Consider the following 18621-nt stretch of genomic DNA (forward strand, 5'->3'; position numbering starts at 1 on the left):
TATAATTTAAACTAATAATAAAATTTTTAAAAAATAAAAAAATTTAGAGCAGAAATCAATAAAATTGAAAACAAAATCAACAGAGAAAAATCAAGAAACCAAAAGCTGTTTCTTTGAAAATCAACAAAATTGATAAACCTCTAGTCAGTGTAAGACAAAGAGAGGACACATATTACTAATATCCAAAGTGAAAGAGGGGACATAACTAAAGGTCCTGTGGACATTAAAAGGATAATAAAGGAATACTATGAACAATTCTATGCCCATAAATTAGATAACTTAGAGGAAATGGGCCAATTTCTTGGAAGCGCAATCTGCCAAAATGCACACACACAAAAACAGATGAGTATGTGTATGTCTACTAAAGAGATGGAATCAACAGTAATCTTCCAAAACAGAGAGCACCAGGCCCAGATGGGTTCACCAGTAAATTCTATCAAAATTTTAAGATATTATACCAATTCTCTACACTCTCTTTCAGAAGACAGAAGCAGAAAGAATACTTCCTAACTCATTCTGTGAGGCCACCATTACTTTAATAGCAAAACCAGACAAAGATATTACAAAATAGGAAAACTATAGACTAACATCTCATAAATACAAAAATACTCAACAAATGTAAACAATTTGAAGCCAAAAAAAAAAAAAAGTATAAAAATAATTATATATCACAACCAAGTGGAATTTATTCTAGGTATGAAGAGCTGGTTCAAAATTTAATAATCACAAGTTATCACATTAACAGGGCAAAGAAAAATATATTAATAGATGCAGGAAAAGCATTTCACGAAATTCAATATCCATTTAATATTTTTTTAAAAAAACAGCAAACTAGGAATAGAGAAGAACTTCCTCAACATGATAATAGATGACCTACAAAAAACCTACAGTTAAGAAGTGACATCAGCAAAATGGGTGACTAGGAAGCTCCAAGTCTTTTTTCCCACAGAAACAACAACAACAAAAAGTCAGAAACTGGCTAAACTAACCTTACAGGAGATCTGAAAAACAGTCAAACCTCTATAGCAGCCAAGTGAATGCCCAATTAATGCCAACTCTCCCTGGCATGGGACTGTCTTGATCTAGAGGAGACACAAGCTTAATTCTCTCCTTCAAACCAGAGGACATAGAGTAAACCTTATTTGCAATATTCTAACCAGCCTTGGGGCTGTCTGAAAGACTGACCTCTGTTCCACTTAACTTGGAATAGCAGCAGGCACTGATCATGAAAGCTACAGGGAGAATAAAGACTCTCAGCTACCTGGAACAAGAGCTTAAAAGTAGAAACATATAATACATAATCAAAGGCCACAAAGAGAAGCTAGAGAAGAGACTCTTTGGGAAGTTAAGACTTTCAAAAACAGCCACGTGTATAAAAGAACTGAAAAAGCCACACACAGACATCAAGCTACATATCCAAGAAGCTCAATGAACTCTGAGTAGGATAAACTCCTAACAGACCCACAAAATATAATCAAGTTGTCGAACAGCAAAGACAGAGAATCTTGGAAGCAAGAAGTGAGACGTGACTCATCATATACAAGGGATCCTCAATAAGATTATCAGCTGATTTCTCAACAGAAACCTTGGAGGCCAGAGCTGTGTGATGATATATTTAAAGTGCTGATAGAAAAAAAAAAAAATCCTGACAACTGAGAATTCTAGATCTGGCAAAATTATCCTTCATAAATGAGGGCGAAATTAAGACAGTCACAAATATACAAAAGCTGAGAAACTGTTACACTAGACCTTCCCTGAAAGAAATGCTAAAAGAAGTCTTTCAGGTTGAAATTATGCTAGATAGTAACTTGCAGCTATATGAAGATAGAAGATAGAAGGCAGAAGGAAAGGATGAAGACCAAATACGAGATGGATTGACTCTGTAAAAGCCACAGGCATGAGTCTCTAGGAGCTGAACAAGGATGCTGAGGACAGGACATTGTGGACACCACTCATTCCTAGAGTCACTGGGAGTCAGTGCCAACTCAAAGGCACATACACACACACACATATGAAAATATAGCTAAAGGCAAAGGTAAATACGCAGACAAATTTAAACACCAGTATTATTGTAATTTTGGTTTGTAACTCCATTTCTCGTATTCTACAGGATTTAAAAGACAAATGTATAAAAATAATTATAAATCTGTTAGTGGGTACACCGTGTTTAAGTATTAACTTATGATATGAATAACAAAGTGGGGAGGGGGACAGAGCTAGACAGAAATATAATTTTTGTATGTGATTAAAGTTGAGTTAATATCAATACATTTAGAATGTTAAACTTTATTATTTGTAATCTCCAAGGTAGCCACAAAGAATATACAGAAAATGTACACGAAAAAGAAGTGGGAAAAGAATCAAAATATCATTACCAAAAATCAATTAAACACAAAAGAAGGCAGTAATAGAGGAATTAAGAAACTAAAAAGCTCTAAGACATCCAGAGAACAAATAACAAAATGCAAAATAAGTCATCAGTAATTATGTTAAATGTTAAGTGGATTAATTTCCCAAATCAAAAGGCACAGATGGGCCAAATGTATTAAAAAAAACAAAACACATTCCAAACATATGCTGTCAACAAGAAACGAGTCAGACCTCAAATCATAAATAGAATGTGAAATGACAGAAAAAGATATTCCACGCAAATAAGAGAGGTACAGTGGCCATACTAATATCAGACAGGATAGACTGTAAGTAAAAAATTGTTACAAGAGACAAAGAAGGACATAAAATGATGATTAAAATGTCACTTCATCAGGAAGATATAACAATTATAAATATATAGGCAGTAAACACTAGAGCTCCTAAATATAAGAAGTCCCTGGGTAACTGTTTCCTCCCCTGCTGTCACGTTTCCCTCCTATCACACCATATCATCACCCCAAGGTATTTATGAAACAACAAACTATAGATGATACTAGATAGGTTCTGAACAAGTTCTACTCTCTCACAAGACATGTGGTTAGGAAAATAAAAGCATTAAAAAAATGAGCAATCATTTCCATTGCATAGAGTCAAAGCTAAATGTATTGGGGAAAAAGGCAAAAACAGTACTTAAATGCAGTGAATCCAAAGCAAAGTAATGATGAGAATCCTGTGAGCGAACTGCATAAAGAGAACAAAATTTCACTAGGGAGCAGGTGTTCTCAACCCCCAGGCCGTGGACCAGTACTGGTCTGTGGCCTGTTAGGAACCAGGCCACATAGGAGATGAGTGGTCGGCGAGTGAGCGAAGCTTCATCTGTATTTGCAGCCACTCCCCAGCACTAGAATATACCACCTCAGCTCCACTTCGATCGTCAGGCATTAGATTCTCATGAGAGCACTGGTCTCTGGTGCCAAAAAGGTTGAATACCATTGCTCTGGAGGGTGAGGGAGCAGTATTAGAGAATCTGAACATGGAGAGGGAGCCTGATTATTGGCTGGAGTTGGATGCTAAATGCCTCAAGAGTTAGAAAGGATAAATAGACAAATTACTATATAGACAATGCAAAGAAAAAAAAGTAAAGATCTATCCTAAAAGAGGCATCAAACTGAGATGGTTTTAGTGAGAGAGTTCTAAGAAACTTTCAAGGAACAGATTATTTTCACATTATATAAACTGATCCAGAGTATAGAAATGATAAAAAACCATAAAAACAAGTCTATAGTTATTATAATCCTAAAATCTACACTATTAACAACACAAAATAAAAAGCTACAGGCCAAACTCAGTGAACATAATCACAAAACATTCTTTTAAAAATTATATATGTAACTTGAATTTGCAGTGTATTTAATGATCAATACATGGGACAATAGCTATAGTGGCAGTATAAATTCTGGATCTTCCCATAGAAAACAACTAAATTTCAAAAACAAATGTTCATGAAATAACATTTACAACTAAACTAGATAACAAAATATCTGCAAGACCCCAAAAGACCCCAAAACACAGGTAGATTTTGTACACCTACAGTATAGGTGGACAATGTAGGTAGGTATATAGCTATAACACTTGTGTGTTATCAGTGCCTATGTGAGAGAATGAAGAAGAAAAACAGGGTATCTTGACAGACCCGAGATGAAAATCCGAAATAACCACTGTATTCACTTGAAAGCACAGTGAACCATTTTGAAGACAGCTACTGAAACTGGGAAGGATTCTGCCTACCCCAATAGTAAGTATGTATGAGGGGCCAGCAGAAAGACCTAGAGTGGTCTAGCCCCTAAGAAACCTCAAACGATCCACAAGAGCTTCTGTCCAAGAAGGGCCCCTACGCTGAAAAGAAACTGTTGGCAATGGAATAAAAACTGAGCAGGATATAGACAACAAAGATGAAGAAAAGAGAAGATCCATATAAAAATGGGAGAGGCAAACGGTCAGGAAATCTCAGAAAGGAAATCACCATATTTTTTTACACTACATGAACACAATAGAAAAGGAAACTTAAAAAGAAATTAAAGCTATCTGAACCAAGCTTCCTTCTATCAGTTGAGGAAAACTAAATTCACCAAAATAAATGAGCAATAGAAAACTATCATTAGGTGAAATACCATGAAATGTTACTGTAAGAAAAAAGAAAATGAAGAGCAGAATAACATCCTTCCAAACAATAAAAGCATGCCAGGAAGACATACTCAAAAAACAAACAACCCCCCCCCAAACTGTAATGTACTATTTAAAAACAAGCTTAAAAACATTAAGAATATTATATGAGACATGAAAGAACATTATAACTCAGAATTTAAAAATTCAAATATTTAACAATTTAAAAATTAGAAATAAAAGAAAAAATCATTTCAGAAATAAACACTAAAGTAGAAGGAATATGAGAGTAAATAAACAAATATTACTCTAAGAAAAACAGCAGGTAAAAAAGGAAAACTTCAACAAAAAACAAAAATAAATGAAGAAAGATAAAAACAATCTGAGAGAAAGTGAAAATGTTGACGATAGGCAAAGAAGATACAACATACACATAACAGAGTTTCTGAAGAAGAAAACCAAAAACTAGAACTAGTGAAGAGGAATTTTCATTCAAAGGCTCTTTGTTCTGCTTTTGTAGATATTCTTGCCACAAAGGCCCAAGGGCAGGGTGACCTCACAATTTTTGTTTGTTCTGTCTAGATAACAGATGTACTGCCTAAGTTCCTGTCTGAAACTCGCATGCTTTGTAACTCTTTGTAAATGCCTGTAACCCACAGCAACTACCAGGCTTTGTTAACTGCCTAAGGACAAATTAACCAATTGGCCCATGCCAACTGGCCAAATGTACTGCCTGGATAAGCCCTGTAAAAACAAAGTTGCATCTGACCTCGGGGGGCCCAGATCTTCAGAATGCTAGTTCTTACTGGGACTGCTGGCATAATAAACCTCCATTCGCCAACTCTCAAGTGGTGCTTGGTTTCTCCCCAGTCTGAATTTTTGCAACATTTCTGCAACACTAGAATAAATGCTTAAAACTCAAAATGATTCAAAAGGAAAAGAAAATTATCTATGTATATTTTAAATAATTCCTTTTCATCAGACTTTTTGACAGTGATACTTTGTGCCAGAAGAAAATGGAGTCAAAGATTTACGATACTCAAGGGAAAAAAAGGTGATCCAAGGATGTTCTATCTAGCAAAACCGAGGAACTTCAAGTACATAGGGCACTGAATGTTACCAACACGCAACAACTCAGGGAATATTGTTCTCATGAGTTCTAAATGAAGAATGTACTAGAGAATGAGCTAGAGTGACTAGAAAATATTAACACAAAGAACAGATGATGAGTTAAATATAGTAATTTGTAGAACTAAGACTAAATGATGGTTAAAAGGAAGAGAAAACATTATGTGATGGCTACAGGATTTGACAATGTAGATAAAGTATATTGTAAAAAAGTAGAAGACTAGAAATAGCATATGCAAAACTTAAAAAGGCTTTCAATAATCATGATCAGTTGTGATAGCATTCTATATAGACTGCTGAATGTATAACGTGGGATAAAACAAATGAGTAATTGTGGAATATTTTCTTTCTATCCTCCCTGTGTCCTTGAAAATCAGGATTCTTGATATGGAATAAAGGAGATACCTATGTCACATAGAAGTCATTAAGTAAAAATTCTGAACTTAAATAGAAATAGTATGCACTAACAAGGTATTTTACACACAGACACACAGACTCAGACACACACACACACACACACACACACACACACACACACACACGAAACTTCCTAGCTCTGATCACTGAAAAAGCCTATAAACAATGGCCAACTCGGTACCAAGGAGCATTCCTAGCACCAAGATTGTGGTTTTGAAATACCATTTCCCACTAAAAGAAACCAAGGTTTCTTGAAGAAATAGCTGATTCCAAGTCTGGGCACAGAAAATGTATAAAATGAGTTCAAAACATCTTGACATACCAGTGAAAGAGTTCAGAACATTCCACTCCAAAATAAGCAGATTAGGCATACTGACAATTATGCGATAAAAGCATTTGAAAACATCAAGTACAAGAAAATCACTCTGATCTTTCTTCTTTTCTTCAAAAGATGAAATTCCCATATGAGAGAAGTTCTTCCTATACAAGGAAAGTAACATTCTTATTATAAAGAATGAGAAGTTGAGACTGAGAGATTTCTATATAAACCGATCTTGTTAAAAATAATTATCTTTCTTTTATTTCCCCATAATTTAGTCATTTTCTCACAATTGCCACTCTCAGTTCAACCTAATATAACAGCAAGAAGTTTCATAATCTCTTTGGGTCTTCATTCCCTGTGAAGGCTCCTGTGTTACATAAATTTGCATTAAATAAATTTGTATGCTTTTCTCCTGTTGCTCTGTCTTATGTCAATTTAATTCTTCGGCCCAGACAAAAAGAACCCTAAGAGGATAAAGGTAATAAAGATGTGCCTCCCCTACATCAGATATCAAGGAAGCTATCAATGATTATTAGGACTATGTCAAAAGGACTTGAGAGTCAAGTTGAAGAGGTTCTCACTGACCAAAGATGGGATAATTTGAGCTTCAATAAGGATAGTAACTTCAGTGAATTGGAAACCATCAAATAATTTAAATCCATGAGTTGATAATGAAAAGAAAACTGGTCACCTTCTGGGGATGACAGAAAACCAGTTCATTAGTTTGAAAACTGGATAAAGGAAAGAATTAAAGCTTTATCCTGCTTTTCCTATATGAACTATACACAGTAACTTAACAGTATAAGGGGAAGTGTGGCCTTATAAAATTATTCCAGCTAATGTATGAAAAAAAAATTATAATTAGAATATCTTTTACACAATCTCCAGCAAACAGATCTAGGCACTTAACATTGATGGCTGCTATCATATTTATATATATAAAAAAAAAAGACCAAATACCAGACATTATATACCTCCTGATAAATGAATACAACACTATCTATAGTTTTGACAAAGGGATTAAATCCTAGTTAAATAAAGCTTCTGGATCTAGCTATAAACTTGCAGAAATTACAGAGGACAGAGGAACATGTCAAACTATACTACTGCTATACTACACTACAAATATGGTAATAAGCAAAATCCAAACTGTGGAAAATGCTACAAATGAACCTGCTATTGTCCTTCAGCAGATATAAGGAAAATAAAGGGATTGAGAGGAAGTATGTAGATTAAGAGATTTGAAAGGTATATTAATTTTTCTTAATGGACAAAACTAAACTAAGGGGACTAAGGTAGAGTACTGGTAAGAATATTACAGGTATGATGGGCCCCAAGCTGCGTAAGAATGTGAAGAGAAAGCAAAGCGGTCAATGGACTAGAAATTCCCATTAAGGTTAAAGAAAAGATGTAGTAGTTGCCAATGCCCAAAATGTAAACCTCAGATCCCCTGGCATCTGGGGAAAGAGGATAATTTGGTGAGGCAATCAATTTGTATTTAGATAGATCGAGGCTGAGTCCTGGCTCTGCTAATAAAAAAGCTGTTTTATTAGCTTTGTGACCATGTCAAATTATTTACCCTGAGCTAACTTCCTCACTTATAAATGAGTACAATATTTATCTTATAGGGCTTTTCCGAGGATTAAAGGAGATAATGGATGTAAAAGGCCAAAAAAAGTGCCTAGGACACAACTCATAACTGTTCTTTTCTTCCTAGAAGTAAAATTCAGTGTTTATTTGGGGCCAGTTCAAATTAAAAGGTTCCTTTACTAACCATACAGAGCTTTTAAATCTCAGAAAATGGTTTTACCCAATCATGTGAATGTGACTAAATGATGCGATAAATGATATGACTAAATGAATGTGACATAATGTATTAAGTATGAAATGAGAACTTTTTGAAAGGAAAGCCATACTCATGAATTTTCCTTATATTTATAACCAATCTGCTGACCCAATGAAATACTTAGTGGGGCGGTAAATGGAACCAGCAAACTTTTAAAAATAAAAGGCCCATTAGTATAACCATTAAAAATAAGCAAACATATATTGTAACATGTATTCCATTGCATGTACTACATTTTGTTTATCCATTCATCCACTGAGTTTCTTCTTCGTTTGGGCTATTTTGAGCGGGAGTATAAGTTTTTGCTCAAACACCTGTTTTTCAATTGTTTTGGGCAAATACCTAGGAACAGAATTACTGGGTCATATGGTAATTCTATGTTTAACTTCTTGAACCACCAAACTGTTTTCCACAGCAGCTACACTATTATGAACCTCTAGCAAAGTATGAGGGTTCTAATTTCTCCACATCCTTGCCAACACTTATCTTTTGTTTTGGGGGTCTGGAGGGTTTTGGTTATTTTTAATGGTTGTTTTTAGTGGGTTGAAATGGTATCTCATTATAGTTTTGATTTGCATTTTTCTAAGACTAATGATGTTGAGCATCTTTTTATGTGTTTGTTAGCCATCTGTGTATCTTTTTTGGAGAAATGTCTATTCAAGTCCTTTGCCTATTTTCTTATTGGGTTGTCTTTTTGTTGAATTGTAAGAGTTCTCTGTATCCTGTGCATACTTGACTGCTATCAGACATATGACTTTCAAATATTTTCTCTTATTCTGTGGACTGTCTTTCCCTTTCTTATTATCCTTTGACGCACAAAAGTTTTAAATTCAAATTGAGTTCAATTAACCTGTTTATCTTTTGTTGCTTTCCTGTGCTTTTGGTGTCAAATCTAGAATTCATTATCAAATCCAAGGTCACCCTAGCACCATGCATTCAAGAGATTATTCTTTCCCTATTAAATGGTCTTGGCATTCTTGTCAAAAATCAATTGCCCATGAATGTATGGGTTTATTTCTGAACTCTCAATTCTATTCCATGACGTATATGTCTAGTCTTATGCCAGTAGCACAGTCTTGATTACTGTAGCTTTGTAGTAAGTTTTGAAGTCAGAAGTGTGCATACTCCAACTTTGTTCTTTTTCAAGATTATTTTTGGCTAGTTATGGTCTCTTGCAATTCCACATGAATTTAAGATCAGGGTTTTTTTTCATTTTTGCAAAAATAAAAGGGGGGAGCTATTGGGATTTTGATGAGGATTACACTCAATCTGTAGATCACTTGGGTGAGTATTGCCATCTTTACAATCTTAAGCAGAAAATGACAATTTTAACATCAAAATTATGAGTGCCATCATCAACTTTATTAGGGAAAAATGCTTTTCAGTTGAGGCCAGTACATCTGCATGGAGTCTCCCCTTAAACTCATCTAACAAAATTAACAGAACCATATGACACAAAAGGCAGCAGTGGTAGACAGAGAGAAATGTAGCATAAGTTAGAATGACTTCTGCACACTTTGACATGTGAAAGTTATTTCCTCTCTTGATTTCAACAATTTAGGCTATGTAGGAAACAAGATTATACAACAGTAAATAAAAGTTTACGTGACCAAAACATTAGGAAGACAGACAACTCTTCCCTTGTTCAATCTGCCCTCTCCCCAATCCCTGCCAAGATAAACGAGAGGGAGCTGGATAGGTTTGGTTTTGTGATTTATAACCAAACCACAGACCTGGGACAAGGGCCTTGCACTTCTTGTACAGAACTGCTTAAAACATTAACTCAATGGAAGATCCAAACATTTCCAAAAAGGAAATATTCCAGGAGGGTAAGGGAGTGATAATCCTAGCATACTCAACCTTTGCCTGTTTCCCCTGGACCCCAAAATGATATACTCCTATGGGCTTGGAAAACAGAGCCTCTACTCAGAATACGTTGTGTCTTAATTTTTCCACGCACTTCTACATCCATTTTCTCTTTCTGATAAATCTTGGAAGGTTTATCAAACTTAGGAAAATCCTGACCTTTTAATAAATTAAACATTCCTTCACATCCCTAGCTTAAGTGTTTTGGCAATGCAGTTGTACCACAAATGCTGGCAGGGGCACTGAATTTCAATTACCATTGAAATAACATGGACCTCATAACACTGTTTCTAGACACTGTCCCTTAGTTTAGTCACACTAGTTAACTTTTGCCTAGTTCCAGTAGAAGAAAGTGAATATCAGAGCTTCTGCTGGAGATAAATCACAACAGGGTCCAGGACAAGGGGAGCGAACCTGGACCAAAGAGAAAGCTGCCCCAGAACTTTGTTCCTTGAAGGGAGGAATCACGTTCTAACTCTAAATCCCAATTACCCCTCACCCAGTTTTTGGCATTTCTTTTATACTTAGCCTACAAGATTTGCTCAGTAGGTACTGACCATCAGTCTCTAATCTAGAGGCCAGCAAAATCATCTGTGAAACTTTCAAAAGATATAGATTAGAAGCTCTGCTCAAATTTTTTTTAGCAAATTTTATTTAGCGGGTCTAAGGGTGGTATCCAAGCATTTCCAGTTTAAAATCTTCCATAGGCAATTCATTTGAGAATCCAAGGTTTAAGAAACACTCCCTTCTCTAAACTATACTTCAGCTAACTCTTTTCGCTTAAAAGAATAATACTGTATGGCCACATTGCAGGGGTGGTGGGTCTTCTCTGGGCCTCTAAAAGATTTAAGTCCTAAATTGTACTCGGGCCCTTCATGTTCAATTTGACTAAAGAAAAATAAGTGCCACATCTACAACTGTCCTTCACATCATCCCAGCTATGTCCTTGTAAATTAATCAAGTTTTTAAACATTTTTCTGTATCTTATGACGTTCTGACATCTTTAAAATCTTGCTGGTAAATACTACCCTTCCCAGGGCTAGCTAAGTCCTAAAAACAGTAATCAACTTACTTGGGAGCAACCTTTCATATGCAAAGCAATCAACTCCTTTTAACTCTCACAAACCAAGCCAATATTGCCCCTGCCCTAAATCATGCTAGGGCCAGCCAGGTACCAGGCAACTAGAAACCACTCCTATAGCCCAAAGTCTGCCCAAAGCCTGCCAGAATTATTCAAACTAGCCAGTCCTAAAAGGCCTAAGGAGCCCTGTCTTGCCTTTTTCAAGGAACAAAGGTTCTGACCTAAGCCTTCCCCTTGCTCCTGCTACTATCTCCTGACCAAAACCTTCCGTGTAGTGTGGCATGCCCTCTTCTCTCTGGAAATGTAATATTCTTCTTTCAATGGCACTGGCCTCTCCATGTTGTCACTCAGTCATTTGTATAAATTAAAATTCCTCCAGTACAAATGAGACACCCCACCCTGCCCATGCCTTTGTGCTGTCTATCACTATAGACACAAGTCTACCTCTTGTGCTGTCTACTTAACTGATCCAATTGGAAACTATATTACAAACTAACTTAGGTTTCCAAAACCAAGTAACAGCTCCTAAACTCCTTCATACAGAAAAAGCTCTTGGAAGTTCTATTAGCATTTGACACTCAACACTCAGAACTAAATGTAGTATAACTCAGCACTTACACTCCTAGGTATATATCAAAGAGAAGTAAAAATACAAAACTTGTACATGAATGTTCACAGCAGCATTATTTATAATGGCCAAAAAGTGGAAACAGCCTCGAAGTCCATCAACTGATAAACAAAATGTGGCGTAACCATACAAGGGAATATTATTCAGCTATTAAAAGAAATTAATCCATTCAAGTTATAACAAGGATGAACTTTAAAAACAGTTAAAAGATACACAGAAAAGGCCACATATTGTACAAATCCACTTATATAAAATATACAAAATAGGCAAAGCCATAGAAACAGAAAGTACACTAGTGATTACCAGGGGATAGAGTAAGGGGGAATGGGGAGTGACTGCTATTGGGTACAAGATTTCTCTTTGGGGTTAGAAAATGTTCTGGAATTAGTAATGACGGTTATACAACCTTGTGAATGTACTACAAACCAGTGAACCATACACTTTAAAAAGGTGAATTTTATATATGAATTATATATATATATGTTTTTTAATGTGTATGTATTATCTTTCCTCCAAACCTACTCTTCCTGTATTCCATTATTTCGGTACTTGGAACCACATTCAACTCAGGTGCCTGGGCCAGAAATCTACAAATTCTAACAAATAATTAGGTCACAACAATTCAAACGCTTTAATACTTCTCCATTCTCTCCACTCCAACTCCTAAACTCAGGCCACCCTCATTTCTCACCTACATTATAGCAGCCTCCTAACGGGCACCCAATCTTGCCTCTCCAGATCCATTTTTACAATAAAACTAAAACATCCTTTAAAAACAAAATCTCTTCCACTATGCAAAGATACAATGAGAAGGTGGCCCTCTGCAACCCAGAAGACAGCTCTCACCAGAACATTACCACGCGGGCACCATGATCCTGGACTTGCAGCCTCCATAACTGTAACCTGATCATATACATGAGTCATCTTTTGGCTTTGTGATACTAAAAGCACAGGGAAGAAAAGGTCACTAGCCTTGGCCATATGGGCCAAACCAATACAATTCTGAGGCTTCAAAACAATTTTTTGCAGGCTATTAATTTGGAGACTACTTACTAGCTTAAACAGCATGAGCAGGACTTACAAACACAGATGTTCTTCCACTTAACGATGGGGTTATGTCCCTATAAAACCATCGTAAATTGAAAATATCTTAAGTTGAAAGTGCATTTAATACACCTAACTGAATATCATAGCTTAGCCTAGCATACCTTAAACGTGTTCAGAACACTTACCTTAACCCACAGTTGGGCAAAACCACAAAGCCTATTTTATAATAAAGTATTGAATAGCTCAAAAATAAAATAAAATAAAAACAAAATCTTCAGTGGCTCCCAATGACCCCAGGTTGAAGTTCAAACTCTTAATATGATTTATAAACTCCCTCAAATTTTGGACCGTTGTGAATCCCTCCAGCCAGGCTGGAGACCATGGGTATCATAACTTCAGCCTCGGCACGCACTGACCCTCCAGCTAAGGGCTCCGGACCTCCAACCCTCCAACTGTGCTACAATATTCAGAAAGGAAGCTCTCCCGTTCGGTCGGTCGGGCCGCATTTGGTAGGTCTCCAAACCCCTCTCATTCCGTTTACCCTAGTTCCTCAGTCAGGTGCGCTCGAGGGCCGCCCCTGAATCCGCAAATATTTCCCGTGTGAACCGTGTTGGACCTAAATTTCAACTTAAAACTGAGGCGGTGCCCTCAACTCACCCCAGCTCTTCTTCAACATTTAATAGACTTTGACGGGCGCCGCTGCTCTAGCCGCCGCCGCCGCCGCCGGGCGGTGCCCTCAACTCACCCCAGCTCTTCTTCAACATTTAATAGACTTTGACGGGCGCCGCTGCTCTAGCCGCCGCCGCCGCCACCACCGCCGCCGCCGCCGCCGCCACCGCCCAAACCTGTGGCCACATCACCATGGGACGCCAAGCTCTGCTCCGCCTCGCCCCGCCACGGCTCGGCCCGCCTCGCCTCACGCCCTCCGGAAACACTCTTCAACGCGCGCCCGGGCCGCGGAGAACGACGGGAAGCGAGCCTCCCAGACCACTCGGCGCCTGCTCAGACTCGATCCTCCGCCGCGGAGCCGGGGAGCGCATGCGCAGGCGCGAGGTTCTCCGTTGAGATGATGCCGCCGCGGCGCCGGAGGTAGGAGGAGCTGGGCTTTCGGGCTAGGAGTCTACACCCAGGAGTAGGAGGTCCAGCCACTTCGGTCCTTTCTCGCTTTCCAAAGGGAGAAGATCCTTCCTCGCCCGCCTCCAGCTGCGGTGTAGAGGCAGGAGCCGCGCTTCGGTGGAGGAAGCTTGGGGCCGCCTGAGGGAGGAGAGGTGGGAGGACCAGATCCCCACGACATCGCTACCTGAGGGTCCGTCTGGCGATCGGAATTCGCCGTCAGAATCCTTGGCAGCCTTTCCCAGGTTGGCTCCCCTGACCATTTCCCGTGTGTCACTAGGTCGAGGGGAGCGGGAGGGTCCGCCCCTCACCTGTCCATTCATTCATTCCTCGTCTGCTATGAGTCTGGCGCTGCGGTAGGTAACAACGCTGAGTAGGCACAAGTCGCTGGCCCTCTGGAAACTTGCGGTCTCATAGGACCTGCTACTTCCTTCAGCAAATACTAATTGAGCACGTATAGATGAACTGTTTCAAGGCTAATAACAGAGATGTGGAGACAGCGTAGTGTGGTGGGTGGAATTTCTTTAGCTCCCTACATCCAACAGGATTAAATGCAGTTTGGTTAGCCTGACGTTCCAGGCGCTCGAACACTGATCTCTGCCTCTCCCTGAAGGCTTTTCTCCCACCACCATTTTCTCGCTCGGATTGTACCAACCGATTTGCGGTTAATTAAGTCAACAAATAATTGTCGAGCACTTTTTACCAGTCAGGAGCCTATGAGCCAAAGAGAATACGAAGTAAAATAGATGAGTCTGTGCCTTCCTGAAGTTTTGAGCTTAGTAGGGGACAGATAATAAATATAGGACTAAAAATATGAGAGCTGATGCCCTGGGACCACACTGTCTGGATTTGATCCCAGCCCTGCCACTTCAAGAACTGTGTGTACTTGAGCCAGTTCCTCATTCTTGTGCTTGACTCCTTGCTGTAAAGAAGGGATGACAATAGATTCTAACTAATAGGATTGTAATGATTAAATGAGTTAGACTTGTAAAGCAATTGGACTGGTACCTGGCATACAGTAAGCATTCAATAAATGTTATCTATTACATATATTACATATAATTATAACGTGATAAATGCCATTGTGAAAACTGTATGATGAAAGAAAATGGGTAGTGGCAAGGGTCCACTTAGATAAGAGATGAGGGGAAGCTTCTCTAAGGAAGTGACATGGAAGATGTGAATGAGCCAGCCATACAAAGTAGATTCTAGATATATGGGTCTGCCTAGCTCTGGAAAACTAGATAAATAATCAGACAGTGGAGATTGCGTTATTGTATTTGAAATGAACTTTCTGCCATTGGGTCATTCAGTTTTGATTTTTGAACTCTACTAAACTGTGCTGATGTAACTAATGATGCCCATAAGGCCCAACCTTTGCATCTGGACAGCATTCTAGTCACTTGAGTTTGGAGAGCTCTTGCTGAGGTGAGAGGATGGAAAGGGGCCTATTTTTGATTTGGAAAAATTGATTGTACCAATGAAGGATCAGCCTCCTGTATAAGGATCTCTTGAGTATTCAAGAGAATATTCTTTCTCTTTTTCTTACCCCCTCTGCCTCCCTCTCCCTCTTCCCTTCATTACATTACCTGCTAATAGAGCCTCTAATAGCTGGAGGCCTTAGGTCTAGATTCGGGGATCAACATTTTTCTGTGGTGACTGCTCTTCATGGGATTCATTCTCCAGATTTCAGCAAAAACAATACCAAGATGCCCACGTTTTTCTGCCTGTGAAAGCATGCTTTGACAGGTTTCTAGATACCCCCCGTTTGTAGTGATATCCTATAGGATGATGGGTCTGTGTTAATCAGGCTGAACTTCTGTGTATTTGACAGGGGTATTGTTAGTTTCATACTCCACATGCTCTTGTACCTTCCTGGAAGAAATGGCATAAAATGACAATATCTGTCTAATTACATACACTTAGATGCTTTTGGTTTTCCACAGATGTGAAATTAAATGAACCCAGCGCGTTTTACCACCATGGGGATCTTGGAGCATAACCTGAGCACCGAGTTCATATGTATTCTATCTCAGAGGCATCTATCGGACAACAATACCTATCAAATGTGAACTTTAACAGAGGGAAGATTTAAATCTTCTATTTCACACAGGCTCAATCTGAAGAAAGACATTTAAAATTATGGAGGGAAAAACAGTAATTTTTGCTCAATTGTGCAAACTCTCCAGGTAGAGAGGAGCCCTAATGAAGCTGTGAATCTGAATTAGGCCCAGCTAGACTCATTCTCGGGCCTCCAGATCAACCCTCACTCCTCTGAAGACCAGCTTAAAGAAAATCTTACAACTGATCAGATGATGGATGAGTCAGATGATGATTTTAAGGAACTCTGTGCCAGTTTTTTCCAAAGAGTGAAAAAGAATGGCACCAAGGAAGTGTCAGGGGAAAGAAAGACACAAAAGGCCTCAAACAGCACTCAAAGAACCAGCAAACCGAAAAGGACCAAACCAACTGCCACCAAGAGCAAAACCCTTCAGGGCCCCAGGGAAAGGAAAACTCGATCTGGTAGCCAGGCCCCAAGGACAAAAAAGCAAGGGGCACCCAAGTGGCAGGAGAGTGAATCAGCTCCCCCTGAGAATGGAGAACGAAGTGTGCTTGCTTCTGCTGTTCTCTGGGAGAGTGCACAGAGCACCCAGACAGGTAACCCAGCCAGAAACTGCTAGAACTTCCAGAGAGGAAGCCAGGGGTGATTTGTACTGTTTGAAACCAGGAGTTGGAAAACTTTCTGAAAAGGGCCAGATAGTAAAATTTTTTGGTTTTGCAGGCCATATGGTCTCGGTTGCAACTCCTTAACTCCCTAGACAATATGTAAACAAATGAGCTGTGTTCCGACAAAACTTTGTTTACGGAAATAGGCAGCCAGCCTGAGGACCATAGTTTGCCAACTCCTGTTTTAAAAAACATAGTCATAGAAAATATAACCCCTGTGTGTGTGTGACTTTTCCATATATGATTATGCTTGGGAGCCTTCGCTTTCTCAGTTTCCTATTAATATTTACATTATGTAGTTGACGTGAGTTACATGAACATGAAAATAATATTCTCTCATTTTCTCAAATTCATTCCAAAGTTGGTACCATATGAATTTATGTCCCAGGAGAATATCTTCAGGTCCTTCCTTTCTCTTTCAAACACCTTTTATTCTCCCCCCGCCTTTTTTTGTTCATGTTTGTTTAAGCAGCTTTCTTACCCCACTGCCGTTGATGTACTGAACCATATGCTTAGCATACATTCTTCACGCAGGGCTGAAAACTAGCCTTGCATAGATAATACAGCACAAGATCTTTGGCCTCCTGAGTTCTGCTTCTAAATTTGTCTCACCTTCAATTCCTGATCTTAAATAATATTTTTTACCTGGTGTGGTCAGGATGACCTCTCAGTGGAATGGTGGTTAAGACTTAGCTCACAGAGGCTGTTGTAAGGCTTCAGTAATGTTGCTGAAATATTATTGGTCCTTTATGCTCCCTCTGAGATTTTAGTGAAAGCTATGCATGATTCCCCCAGGAAACTGCACCTCCACACACACCTGTGAAAGTGACATACAACTTCAGGGGCTTGGCGGATCCCCACTGGGGGCCATCTGTGGACACCAAGTTAAAGGAGAACATCTGACCTAGAAAGATATAAATGTTTGTTATTAATATTTCTTTAATAACAGCTTTACAGAGATATTAATATTCTACAAAATTCATCCTTTTAAAGTGTACAGTTCAGTGGTTTTAGTGTATTCAAATTGTGCAACCATCACCTCTACCTAATTTTAGAACATTTTCATCATCCCAAAAATAAACCCTGTGCTCATTAGCAGTCACCCCCATTCCCCCTCCTGTCATAGATCTTTATGGCAGTTATATTTATATTACCACAAACATTGAGGTTACTAAGAAACCATCAGTCCTATTCACACTTGAGAGTTAAACCTAAAGAAGTTGGTAAAGGACCCCTTTGAAACTTGGATCTAACCTATATCTGGTGGAAGAGTCTTTTGTTTCTCTTGCTAGAACAGACACCTGTGAATATTTTCCTCCTTGCCAGAGGCTGCTCCCAACAGCGACTCCCAGCCCCCTCCTTTCTGTCTGACTGCGATGGTGCCAAGTCCCTCCAAACCCCGGGCAGCTGAGCTGGTCCTACAGCGAATGCAGCAGTTCAAGAGAGCAGACCCAGAACGTTTGAAACATGCTTCAGAAGGGTGCTCACTCCAGGCTGCACTTGAAGAAAATGTCCCAAAGGGCCCTCAAGAGGCGATGGCAGGGAATGGTACGATGGGAATTTCCTGTCTTCCCAATAGAGATAAGTTCTAACTCTGAAGGAGCGGAGGAAGAAGGAGCTTGCTGAGGGTGGGCTTTGCCTGGCATTCGTTCTACCTTTGCCACTTCATTGTGTCTAGCTAGAGAACAAAGTGTCCCTTCCGTCATTTCTTACTTAGTTTCTTTGACAAGACACCTCTTTTAATTGACTTTTTATTATGAAATTGTCACACACAGAAAAGTCAAAAAAATATATTACAACAAAACCCTTATCTCCTCAACCTAGATTTAACAATTATTAACATTTTGCCATATATATTTTGTCTCTATAAACATACATGCTTCTATTGTACCATTTGAAAGTAAGGTATTAAC

The 18621-nt window shown here is 38.8% G+C and overlaps 2 protein-coding genes across 22 annotated transcripts in view; one reads left to right on the forward strand and one right to left on the reverse strand.

Annotated features, from left to right (window-relative positions):
• The window catches only part of DNASE1 (deoxyribonuclease 1), a 73408-nt gene extending 59534 nt beyond the window's left edge, over positions 1 to 13874 (reverse strand). For 19 of the 21 annotated variants that reach the window (XR_002776528.1, XR_002776527.1, XR_002776529.1 and 16 more), the window contains exon 1: positions 13526 to 13593. The gene's annotated coding sequence lies outside the window, so the exon portion shown is untranslated. Of the gene's footprint in view, positions 1 to 13525; positions 13594 to 13713 lie in introns of those variants that run through there. The other 2 variants (XM_011376501.2, XM_011376500.2) reach the window with 2 other exon arrangements.
• Positions 13875 to 13963: 89 nt separating this feature from the next.
• SLX4 (SLX4 structure-specific endonuclease subunit) overlaps positions 13964 to 18621 on the forward strand; it is a 23867-nt gene continuing 19209 nt past the window's right edge. The window contains 4 exon segments of the mRNA XM_011376516.2: positions 13964 to 14226; positions 15928 to 16655; positions 16657 to 16685; positions 18035 to 18293. Coding sequence (XP_011374818.1) covers positions 16294 to 16655; positions 16657 to 16685; positions 18035 to 18293 — 650 coding nt within the window. The 5' untranslated portion in view covers positions 13964 to 14226; positions 15928 to 16293.

The sequence above is a fragment of the Pteropus vampyrus genome, unplaced genomic scaffold (genome assembly GCF_000151845.1).
Source record: "Pteropus vampyrus isolate Shadow unplaced genomic scaffold, Pvam_2.0 Scaffold300, whole genome shotgun sequence".
Lineage (NCBI taxonomy): Eukaryota > Metazoa > Chordata > Mammalia > Chiroptera > Pteropodidae > Pteropus > Pteropus vampyrus.